This window comes from Phalacrocorax carbo, chromosome 5, assembly GCF_963921805.1.
Source record: "Phalacrocorax carbo chromosome 5, bPhaCar2.1, whole genome shotgun sequence".
Taxonomy (NCBI): Eukaryota; Metazoa; Chordata; class Aves; order Suliformes; family Phalacrocoracidae; genus Phalacrocorax; species Phalacrocorax carbo.
The window spans coordinates 16,956,850-16,969,545 of NC_087517.1; the positions used below are offsets into that span (position 1 = coordinate 16,956,850).

General features: G+C 43.8%; 1 protein-coding gene across 2 annotated transcripts in view; it reads left to right on the plus strand.

Annotated features, from left to right (window-relative positions):
* Positions 1 to 10,457: 10,457 nt before the first annotated feature.
* The window catches only part of XRCC5 (X-ray repair cross complementing 5), a 57,000-nt gene continuing 54,761 nt past the window's right edge, over positions 10,458 to 12,696 (plus strand). For both annotated transcript variants that reach the window (XM_064451303.1, XM_064451301.1), the window contains exon 1: positions 10,458 to 10,578. In XM_064451303.1, coding sequence (XP_064307373.1) covers positions 10,561 to 10,578 — 18 coding nt within the window. In that variant the 5' untranslated portion in view covers positions 10,458 to 10,560. The remainder of the gene's footprint in view (positions 10,579 to 12,696) is intronic.

Below are 12,696 nucleotides of genomic sequence, written 5' to 3' on the forward strand. Positions count from 1 at the left end.
GATGCCTGCTGCAAACATTGCCAAGGGAACAGGATTCCCTGCATGGTGGATGTACACCGAGGACGTCCCACCTCTGGTCAAGAACCTGGTGAAGGACACTTGGCTTCCTGGTGTGGCAGGGTGGGATGGAGGTAGTGGGCCCAGAGAATTAGATCATTAGCCTTTGCAGTTCTCACCTTTGAGGTACAAGGTAATCATTTTATAAGATAATGGTTAGCACTGGGAGACTCTCCTATTGAAGACCTTTGCATCAGGCAAAACACACCCATAATGACTGCACCGTGTATTTTACCAGGAGGAGAGAAGGTGCTAATTCTGCCTGCTGACTTAACCCATTCCACTTGGTTTCTCTGAGAACTGAAACAGTCACAGCGTGAACCGTGCTTTTAACCACAATTAGTCTCTTGAATTTACCCTTCTAATCCCTTAGGCCAGTGCTTTGAATCCTGAGGCTGGGATCCTGTAATTCCTCACTCTGAGACTATCAGCAGGGGCCGCTCCATGGATCCATGTGGCCACCTTATCCACCCGTGGATACCTTTTCCAACACTACAACCACTAGTTTAGAAAAGCCACTCCAGTCTGCTCTTGCACAATGAAGCATGCAATCACACTAGTGTTAAAGAGACAAAATAAGGATGCACAGCCCACGTTCCTGCCCTGCGATGGACACAATTTTGCTCAAAACTTATGCAAGCCCTTTTTGTCCAGTGAATTACCTGTGGGATCAGTCTCCTTCCTGCTTCTTCCTAAAGGCTTGTTGATATGGAGGCAGTTAGATTAACACAGACTCATTTCTGAGTAGATTAGTCCAACCAGATTTATCCCCTGTCTGGAAATGGGAACTCACAAAAAAGAGAGAGAGGCTGAAGCAAATCCAGAGTTTTCTAAATACCACTACCCATAAAAGTGGGTGAATCCATTTGGAAACACAACTTTTCAATTAATTTGATGAATTAGAAGGGACATCATGTTTACTTATCTTAACTACTAAAGCATGATTTCTCTTCCAACAGGCAGCCACTTAATGATGAGAGGGGGTTTGTGGTTGTGTGTTTAATAACAGGGTAAATTGCCCTGGGGTTCAAAAAGCCTCCTAAGCATCCTTTCATGTAAATGGGTGACGTGTGGCTGCATTTGAACAGGCAGCCCTGAGAAGCAAGGCTCGAGGAGCTCTCGTGGATCCTCTTTGGTCATCCAGTTCCTTTAACTTTTAGTCTCCCTTAATTTCTTGTCATTACATGGTAGCTGAAGTCTGTCAGAAAGTGTTAAAATAAAGAGAACACTTGAGTCAGGCTAACAATGCATTTGTCCCTGTGTTAAATAAATGCCCTTGCTTTTGTTAGCTAAAACATAAAACCTTTCCCCAAAAAACAGAGCAGCTAAAATCTGTCATGCTTTACCTCCATTGAAATTAGGTATGCCATGGACAAATGTGACCTGGAGCGCTCTAAGATACAAAGTTTCTGCCCAGGTGTGATCTCTCTGTCTTAGGGCTCCTTTTCCCAACCACTTCTTTAAGCCAGAAATTTAACTTCACAAGACAAAAAAGATAACTAGTGAACTTGATAGTATGTTCTTCCTGGCAAATAGGATAGAAACCCACCTCCCAGGCAACATGTTCCCTTGGGGCTTGGTTTATTGCAAGTTTCTCCATCAGTAATGTATATTAAGACCAATATTTAAAGGTGCCTTTGACTATCTTCACATGTACACCAAATTCTTTCTGCTCCTTCACTGATAAGGCAAGTGAATCTATTTCTACTACAAAATAACAGCAAACCAGCTCATTGTGATACAACACAAGTGTACCTCAATTTATTATAGCCTGGTTATCTGAATCACCTGCAGTTGCGATCCTAACAACCCCAAATATCATAAATAAACTGAATGGCTTTGACAGTGTCAGTGCTGGGCATGAATCCAACAGCTCCTGGGCTAGTTGGCCTAAGGAGAGCATGCCATTTATTCAGTCTTTCTTTCTAAAATACATTACTTGTCCTAAACTATGGAAGTGTCATCTTCTAATGTCTTTCACTATGATGTATTTAAATGTATTTGTAGTGAGCCACCCTTATAATTACAGGCAATTACTAGAATATCCTTCCATCATAATGGAGATTTTCCTTAACATTTTAACCATTTAAAAGTTGGATGCAGAATTAATGAACACAAGCAGTTTTAACCTTCATTAATTTATTCAAATGAGCTCCCTTGTGACTTAAGAAATGAGCAGAAATAATTCCTAGTATCTGCATGTAGTAAAAAAAAAAGTGAAATACTTAATATAGTAAGCAGTATTATCCCAGGGCACATGTAAAGTCATTGCTAAATGACAGCTCAGTTCTCACCAACCATGTATTGGTAGAGCTACCTTTAGTGACTAAAAGCAGATAATAATACTGACTCCCCTACAATGCAATTACACGTTGCTAAAGTGGTGACCTCTAATATTGAAACATGCCCCAAGGCCGGAGTTTCCTGTGGTAGGGGTGACTTCAGCCAGCCCCATGATTATAGCAGGATTGCTCTGAGGCTCCAATTCCACCCTAAAATCAAGTCTCTTTTCATGGCTAAATTTATCATTTATTTCGATAGAAAGTTATAAAAACTTGAACGTCTCCCTTGCCTAGTACAAAAACCCTGCAGTAATCAGCAGTTGTCATTTTGATGACCCCCTTCCCTCCATGGAAATCCTGCAAAAAATAATTGACAGGGAAACTGTGAAATTATTCTTCCCCTGCCTCTACATCTGACACTGTCATGTTATCTGCTAGCGTCATGGGTAAGCATCAATTTATGCAAATAAAAAACCAACTTAAGCCCTTCTTTCCTCTCAAAGAGCAGCTCCTTCCTTCACACTGCTGCTATTTCCCCCAAAACTGTACAAACTGGGAACTCATAACAATTAAGCTTTAAAACATGACATCCCATTCTCCATGTTTGCGGTGCTCCATTTTAAAGTGCATTAAGGCTGGTATTTCTCTAAAGATCCAAACTTCCATCATTTCAGTCAGATTTCAGTTTGCTTCCAGGTAGAGGCAAACAAGTAGGGTTTAAAATGGGATCCTCTCTCCCAGCTCTGAAAGAGCCTTGTTCAGCAGCTGAAGACTCCCTGTCCCCTCCCGCAGGCCAGTTGGATGGATAAGGAACAGATCCCTGTGCTACGAGGATTAAATTAGACCATTAGCCAGCACGTGTGTGCGTGTGTATGCACATGTGCATGATGGTTGAGGGGAGGATGAAATGGGGAGGATACTAAAGGCTTATCCTTGTGCATCCACAAGGCAAATCCTTCACATAGTGAGTTATCCTAGCTAGCTTGTCCAGAACAATCCTGCTGCATGAAAGCACTTTCCAGAGATGCTGAAAACACAGCTGGATTGCTAATGGCTGCAACCAAAGACTTACTGCACAGAGAGAGGCAAGACAGAGAGAAAGACTGGTAATCCAAGATCATGTGGAGAACAATATGAATGAGATTTTGCTTCTGCAATAACCCAGCCTGAAGCAGCAGTCGCCCGTACAAGACTTCTGGGCAGAACGTTCTTGTTTTGCTTTGTCCTGTAATGCAGCCTGCATTTCCCCCCAGTTTCTAAGGTGCCATCTAATAATAAGTACTTTGTACTTATTAACTCTTTCTAAAACACTGGCTTTAACTTTTTTCAAACACTATTTGCTACTCTTTTGCTGAGCTGCCGCTTTCCTCAAAGTGAGCATATCTGATGTGAATTCTCTGGTACTCTCCAGGAGCACAGGTGCTCTAGAGTTCAGTTGAGCCAAACTATTTCTATTTTAACGTAAATCAGACCCTACGCTACTGATAGTCCTCTAAAATGTAATAAAGACACAATCTGTTGTAATGGATTTAACAACTTATCGAGAAAAGTCTGCCAGAGTTATTTCGAAGAGTAGAAACATGTCAGGTTTTTAGTTACTTAGCAGAGGGAAGTATTTCACCTCTCGTGATACCAAGCTGAGTGGGCCTCACATCGCCTCCTTCGGAAATCCTTTGGCTAATCTATGGATTTAGAACTCATGAAAACATCATCATAAACAGAAACCCAGCTTAACAGATTTGAGATGTATGAAGAAATTTATAGATCCACCTTCAAAAAAAAATGCAATGTAAAACTATATAATAAAAATTACGTATTTTTTTCTTATCGTCTGATATGTGCCACACTTGTATGCAGAAATTCCTCTGCAGTTTGGTGGTACATGCTACCTAATTCTGCAGGCTGTAGTGCTTCCTCTGCCCAGCTGACTGCGATCATGTTGCCCTCCAGTGGCTAAACTGAAAAACGGGAAAAAGCTCACTGCGGTATTTTTTTTTCTGCCTTAAAACGCACCCATAGTCGTCTAGATACCATGAAAATGCAATGGCAAATACTAAGCAGTTACATCGTGCCAATTTTTAATATATTTATATAAAAATAATCCCTCCCTCGCTGTTCCTTATAGATATGCAATCTGAAGCAACCTTCAATCACAGGAGTTCATGCTATTCTTTCTCTGGCATGGCAGGCTTATGTAGCGGGGCACGTGAAAGCGTTTAATGAAAAGCCAGTCCAGCATTTTGTTTTGCCCTTATATTTCAAAGTGTGGCCAAAACCGATTTGCACACATCGTGCTAGGCAATCTCTCAATAACACGTGCCACTGCAACATGTAAGTACTTCACATAAATACTTCTGGTTTTTGCAAGAGCATGTGACATAAATGCCGATAACCTTGTCTGTGGCAACAAAGACACATGGATTTTAAAAGCTAAAGATGTCTATCGAATCTCAGTGCCCCTCTAAGATGCCTTGCAGCTGATTTTTTCAGAACATTTAGCACAATAAGGCATTTTCTGTGTTGAAAGTGAAGCTCCTCTCATGAACACCTGTGAGCAGGTGAACAGCACTTACACAGAGCTAACTGTATCTCAAACTGAGCACTAAGAAAATGTGACTCACTTAACCAGTGCCTACTGGTGAGAGACTTGGGTTCAAGTGATTTGTAAATCAAAACACAGGCAACCTGCTGAACAAAACCTGAGAATTAATTCTTAAAATGTCATTCAGTTACCCTAATCATAATAGTTTCTTCTCTCGCTCTATGTCTCCCAGTTTTTGTAACAATTGATGCTAGAGTATTATGACTCCTTTAGTGCACAGCCCTAATTTTATCCCAATATGTATTGAAAGAGACTATGGCATTGCAGGACAAAAAAGTACCTGCCCCTGTAGTTGAATCCATATCATGATATAGATATCATGATATCATATATATATCATGATATATATCATATCATATATATATCATGATATATATGATATATATATCTCACATATATATGAGATATCATATAGATATCATGATATAGATACAAAGTATGTGGTTAAGGTTGCAAGAGGAGCTTTAATGTCAGAATTTCCTCACATTTTGGAGCCAGACTTTTGCAACTTTAATATTCCCTTTACTTCTTAAAGAAAAATACATTTTTAAAAATTAAATTAAATTCCATTTTATAGACTCCTCCTGACAGCTATATGGGTTTCAGCTGGGCTGAAACCTTTGGGCCCAGAGCATATGCTTCTGCCTTTTGAGGTAATTAAATAATTGACAGCTGTGGAAGACTGTCCTTTTACAAAAGTCACCCACAATCAGGCAGCAACACAATTAACACCAGCAGCAAAAAGTGATTCAAGATAAAACAGAAAAAGTCAGAGTATGCTTAAACAGTGGAGATGTTTTCAAATCAGCTGAGCCAGGTGAATTGCTTCTAAAGGAAATATAAAACTGGCTAAGCCAGTCTCAGGAGTAATAATGATTGTCCTTGAGAAGATGGGTAAGATTACAAATACAAAATCTACTTTTAAAAAGGGATGAGAGAGTACAAGGATGTCAGGGGGGTTATAGACTAGTTATGTTCCAGTTCCTGGAAACTAGCAAAATAATTAAACCATTTATAGGTGCTCAGAAGATTAAAAAGTAAAAGGAGAAAACCAGAGTTGTTTTTTTTTAAAAAAAAAGAAGAAATGGTGTCAGATCAACTTTTTTTTTTTTGTGACATACAGGCTTTTTGGATAGCAATTATTTGCCTTGATTTTAATAAGGTTTTGAAGCTGGTTTAAATTATATTCTTACAAGCAGGCTAGGAAGCTGTTGTGTATTCTGATGTATGATGAAATAGCTTCAAAAGCAGCTAGAACGTTTTATGAAGAGCTGTGCCTAGTGGTTACTTCCAGGAGTGGCCCTCTCTGCTGAGCACTGTTCCTTCATGACTTGGCTGAAGATAAAATGTGCTTATGGAATCTGGAAATGACACCAAATTGAGAGGGATGGCAAGCACAATGGCTGAGGAGATTAGAACTAAAAAATGATCATTGAAAATTTCATAAATAGTCTGAAAGAAAAAAAGCAGAATGCAACTTGTTAAGCAAATGTGCTGTTCTATTCATTGGGAATAACGAACATCGGGTGGAAGAACTATAGGATGGGCAGCAGTTCTGCAGGACAGTACATCTGTTACAGAAGAGTGTGATTCTTAATGTGATATTGTGATAGTGTGAAAAAGGTAAATAACACATAGGGAAAAGGGGTTGTAAACAGAGTTAGTTTGTTACTTCATGCTTTACCTCTCTGTGGCACTTATAAGGTGTATTAGAGCCAGTGGAAGTTTTTACTCTGCCTGAGAAATGTGCTGGAGAAGAGAAACAGACCTGTCAGAGGAGGCTGTAAATTCAGCTGCTGGGGTGGGGGGTGGTGAGGAGGAAAAACAACAGTAATGCTGTTCTCTAGAAGAGGAACTATGAACATGTGGCATTAGAGTCTCTCAGCTGCATGCAGAAGGATTTGTGGAGGCATTTCTGAAGTATTCCCTTTCCCCTCTGTGGTGGGGTGGGACTAGGAGTTGTGGGTGTGCTCCTCTGAAGTCATTTGTGTATCAGTTGTGACCCACCCATTTGCCACAGTTTGGGAGACCCTGAGCTAGAATGTGCCTGGCAGGATGCACCCCAAGATGATATACTCCTGTAGCTCATTACCTCTCCTTACTATGCTTTTCTTCTGTGTTTTCAGGCAAGATTGGATGGTGTGGTATAATCCTTTCTATTCAGTGTTCTAATTTTCCTAGCAGAATGACTTCCTTCTGTTTCCTAGACGACTCATTTCCTTCGATTGCATGAACTAAACTGAAAATGGACTGACCAGGTAGACCAGCAGATGGGAGCTGTTAAATCTCCAGAATTTTTTTGTGGTTTTGGTTTTTTATTTTTAAGTTTATGAAAGGCACAGTTTTGTAATGTGCCAAGTGTTCGTGAGTCATAGACGGCCAGAGGACAAGCCCTGTGGATTTAGAGCTGATCCTTAGGTCAAAGACAAATTCTGCTTTGGAGAGTGAAACCAGCATTTGAGATCTTTTCCCTGCAGGTGTACTCCAGAGAAGCAACTAACCAAAGACAGTGTGTTAGGCTTGCATCTTTTGAGAGGGCCATCAGGAATCACTAAACAGACATAAGAAATACTAGCGTTTGTCTGCACTAGAGTTTTGGCATGTGCTTGCAAGCAGGTGTTTGGAAAGACCTCTTGGGAGAAGACAACTGTGCACCTCACAAAGCCCAATGCAGGAAGATGCTAACAGATGTGTTCCTAAGCTATGCTTTGCTTTGGGTGTCAATGTCCTGTCTACTTAATCTTTCAGCTTGCTGCCAAGCTTGTACTGGTAGAAATACAAAGCTGATTGGTGTCACGGTGTCCTTGCCCTGCTTAGTTTATCTCTTCAGGAACTTCAGTTCATAATTCCTCACTTTGCAGTTAGTGCCCACTTCTGTGTATGAACCCAGGCGAAGAATATGTAATGATTGCAAAGTTAATTCTTCTGTGGAAAGTTCTGCTTCACATATCTGTTTCAGTAAAACCATTGGGCTAGATCAGATAGCTATGGTATTCCTCTTTCCACCAGGCGTTTATCTATAGTTTTACCCTGTGGGCAATTGCTCCAATGGGGAGAAAGGCCAAATCATCTTTCTGCTTTTATATTGAAGTCATTCACATCTGCTCAGAGCTGCCGTAAGCACGCAGGTGCCTGCTGCAACTCTCTGGATAATACATTCTTTCTTGTAACAAAACAGGAAAGCCATTTTCCTTGCTGCCTTGTAAAGACATTGAGTGAAGTTAAACACCAGGCAGGCCCCTCATTGCTACTTCCCAAGAGCATACTCCATTAATCCAGGTTTAGGTTTTTGGGGGGAATAAAAGTAACCAAAAAATGAGCAAGCAGAGCGATGAGTGAGCACCTCACTGGGACTGAGCTCTGACTCACTTTGTTGCAAATGAGATTACAGCTGATCACCCTGGATGCTGTGTCCTTGGAGACATCACATATTTATTATTTATACCCAGAGACTGATAATCTGTAAAATGGAAATGGCCATTTAATCACAAGCATCTTTGCGCAAGTGTTTACAAGCCAAGATCATCAAGTCTTAATCCAGGCTAAGAAAGTCCCAGTGCTCCCAGATGGAGTTCATTAGTCAGATCTGATGATTACCTATAAGGGAGCTCAGTGCAGACTTGTAAAGGAAAAAGATATGGGAATTAAAATTTGTTTCAGAAATGGTTAGCCAGTTTTCCTTTGAATGGTGGAAATCTGGCAGCGTGAAAGGGGAATGTTTGGGGTTAGTTATAAGACCCCATTTATGCCAGACTGAGAGCTAATGGATAGGAAAATCACAAATGGATTTTCATGGTTACAGGTGTCTTCAGCTTTACTCAGACTTTGTAATGGAACAGGTGTACCTGGGCCAGGCATGATAACCTTCCTGCAAAGCAGAGGTTCCTAGTTCCTACCCAAATCAGGTTTTTCTGGTTAATGTATAAAATGACTGCTCTAGCCATGAGAGTTTGGACCAAAGCCCTGGGATTCAGCTTTTGTGTCAAATATAGGATTCAGAGAGGACTATGGATGATTTTGTGCCAATATTCTGTGCCAGCAGTTAGCGCTAGGGTTTTACTTCCCAACCCAGGAATAAAAATAAAATGTTCACTGATTATGATGTCTTGCAAAACACTTTTTGGCTGGTGTGTGAAAAGCCATTATCAATGAAGTTGATAAATTCTTGTTTCTTTGTTCTTCCCATTCATGTGTGTGTGCGAACGCATCTCTTGTCTTATGCCTCGACTGCAAGCTATATTGGCAATGAGTTGGGGTGGGGCATTGCCTGATTGCTAACCGAAGGAGGGGCTTTTGGTCTGTGGTGAATGTTCGTAGGGTCTAAGATAACATCAGGAACAATAATAATGATAGTAAGAAGACCTGATTTCCTTGACTGATTAATCTGAAATCTCCTTAGAGACATTCAGGAAGACAATGCACAGCTTTCTCTAGCAGTTTATGACTTCTTGGGGTTTTTTTTTATGTCTACAGGTTTCCCATAAAATGTGTCACAGTGCCAGGCTGCTCTGTTCCTTTGATATGTAGCAAACTGCTTTGAAGACGGAATCCCTCAACTACCAATATTTCCAAAGCATGGTGATATAGTAAGGAGGCAAAGAGGATTTTTGTCTTCAGACATCACTTAATACAAAAAGGAAACAGTTGTGTTTGCAGGGTCAGTTTTCTGGTACAAGGTTTTTGAAGTGTTCATGTGAGATTTACTCTTTTGTAGCTATACTAGTATCACTACTTTTCACTCTATTTTGAGAATAATTATTGATAATAATGTAGTTTTTGGCATACACTGAGAATGACATATTTGCCATTCTCTGTACACCTCTGCTAATAATTTACTATCCAACAAGTGCCAAGATACACGTGATATAGCATCTAATATAAAATCATTGGGCTTCAGTTTTATTGAAGAGCCTGTATGTAATTTGGCTAAGAAATAGCCTCTGTTATTAAAGTTGGGGGAGAGCTAGTGTTGTGCTGATGTTTTAATCAATGAATAAAGGAATAAATCCTGTTCCACTGGCGATCCATGGGCAGAAGGCAGCTTATCAGAGACTCCCATCCAGCCCAAAGCCCTGCAAGGAACGGCTGCTCCCCCAGCAGTGTGTCCTGCGGGACTCCCGGGCACCGGGAAGAGGGGGCTGGAGAGACCTGGGCATGCGGGCCGAGAGGTGCTGGGACGCAGGAGAGGACGGGGGGCCCTCCCGCCCCAGAGCGCTGCCCTGCTGCCACCTCTCACTGGGACCCCTGTCCCGCCAAACCGGGCTCGTCCTTGCCCCCGCACTGCTCACTGCGTGGGCAAAAGCGCAGAAAGGGCCATGCCTGCGAGGTGCGGCGCTTTGAGGGAGGGCCGGCGGTGACCTGAGGAGTGGGCTTCCCGCCTCGCCGCCCGCTCTGCGCCGGCCTCAGCCTAGCTCGAGGCCGCGTCCCCACACGGCGCCGCGTAACCCCGCCTCTCCCCTCGCCCTCCCCTTCGCTCGGGGCCGCCGCTGGGTGGCGCTGCCCCTCCCGCGGAACGCGAGGCGCCGCCGCCGTGTTCCCGGGGGGACGCGGAGCGGCACAGGGCGCGTCGCTGCCGGCCGGAGTGCTGAGCGCGGCGCGCCGCGTCCGGGACCGAGCGAGATGGCGCGGAGCAGCAAGGTGAGGGGAGCGGAGAAGTGAGGGGGGGTCTTCCAGTACCCCGCCGGCCTTCGGGCACCCCCCTGCCTCGTCCGCCGCCCTCCCGACCCGCTGTGGCGGGGGCATACCGCAGGGGTGGGGCCCGGCCGCGGCTGACCACCGGGGGGGGCCGGGACAGCGGGTCTCTCGGCGAGCCGCGGGCGCTCTGTGGGCTTTGGCCCTGGGAGGCCGCTTGTGGCGGTGGGTGTCTGCCTGGCTCGCCCCCTGCTAGCGGTGGGGGCCCTGACGGCGCCTCGCCTCGGGGTTGCCTTGCCGTGAGCTGGACGTGGCCGGTCCCCTTACGCTCAGCGGCGGGGTCGGCTTTACCGCCCGTAGGCGGCTTGTCTGTGCCACGGGGGGCGGAACCGGCCCGGCCTGCCTTCAGCGAGCTGACTTGGTGTTAGGGGCAAACGACACATGGGCCAGGGTTGCAAAACCCATCTCTGAAACCGGGTATCTGCTCCCTGCGCCGACCTCCGAGCTGCTGCTGGTGCGCAGCTGACTGGTTGAAGGGGACCTCAGTGTTCCTGCCGCGGGGGAGGCTGCGGTTTTGAGCGCAGTGCAGCTACCACAGCAGTAATTGCCGCTGTTGCTCTTGCTAAACTAATAGTAGAAATAGTTTTGCCCTATTAAAAATGCAGCTTGTCTGTCTGGTGTGTTTAAGGAGTCCTGTCGGTGAAAGCTGTGTTAAGCTCCCTTTCGATACAGGGCAGTTTAGTAGCTGTTAAACACAGGCTTTGTCTGTGCTGTGGACTAAAGTGCTGCTGTAGCCATATTTTTCTGAGCTTTATTATAACTAGGTTCAGCACTGAGAGGTTAGAGATAAAGGCAGGCTCGTTCTGTTTTCACCCGTATCAGTACTTGAGCAAAGCAGATTGGTGTTGGCTCAGGTGCGACAATATTGTCCTACAGTCACGCAGGCTGAGTGTCTTAAAAGTGTCACTTAGCATACCGCACCTGAAAGCGGCAGTACTGGATACGCAGAGGCGCATGCTAACAGATGAAGGGACATCTAGAGGAGGATTACCAAAAGAGAGACCTGCCCTCTTCCCGAAGGAGGATTCCACATACCTGAAGAGGCACCGGCCTTGGAGTTTGCTACCTTCCAGAAGAGCGTGTTAGCACTTGACACTTGATCATTTTCTCTCAAGCAAAACAGCAGCTTCTCACTCCTACTGAGTTTCTTTGCTGTCGTCTTGCCAGCTGTGAAGAGCAGTTTACATGGTTTGGACCACAGGATTAATTCAGCTGACAGCTATGGTGTGTCTTGAGGCAGGACAGCAACAAGCAGAGGGTCTGCAGTTACTGAAGCTGGTAGTGTAATTCCTTAAGCTAGCAGGTGAGCAGTAACAAGGCTCTTGTGAGAACCTAGTGCAGCCCCCGTTACTGCCTCTGTTCCACCCTAGGCTTCTGCAGACCTAGCTGACTCAGAGGCATTAATTCCTGGCTCCCAGACAAGTCACCAGTGAAGGCAGAGTGAGGAATAGAGCTCTGAGACTGAGTATAACCTGCTGGACATATTGTGGAGTCCTGTTGCTAGTTCTTCCTTCTTTTTTCCCCTTGTCCTGTTTTGGGAGGATTTGGGGAGTTAAACCAGTGCTTATTAAATTGATGGGGTGGGTGCACAATGTATTTTGGAAAAGGAGGAGGATAGTAAACTGTTTGAGAGCTGCTAATACGGAGCATTAGGCAGTTAATCTGGGCAAATTATTCTTAAAAACTTGATATTAAGAAATGTCTTATTTGGGTAACATAAAGAATCAGGTTCTTTTGGTTGATGCTTACAAAGATACTTGGAGTTATTTGCATGGTCATATGCAAAAGAGCTTAAACCAACACCTTTTCTTTCTGTTCATCCCTTTTGTTTTGCAAAATCAGACTATGCATCTTGTGTCGCTTCATTCTCAATCTTCTGATTTATTGCCCACATCCTTCTGGCAGCTTCACTTCTTAGAAAATTGGATATAGTTTTTATTTTAAAACAAGGTGACTGTCTCCAAACTAGGTAATACCTAATTTTCCTGTGTTCTGGCAAACAATAATTTTTTTGTATGCAGTGTAATTTAAGCTACTGGCTGGCCACCAGGCAAGATTTCTATG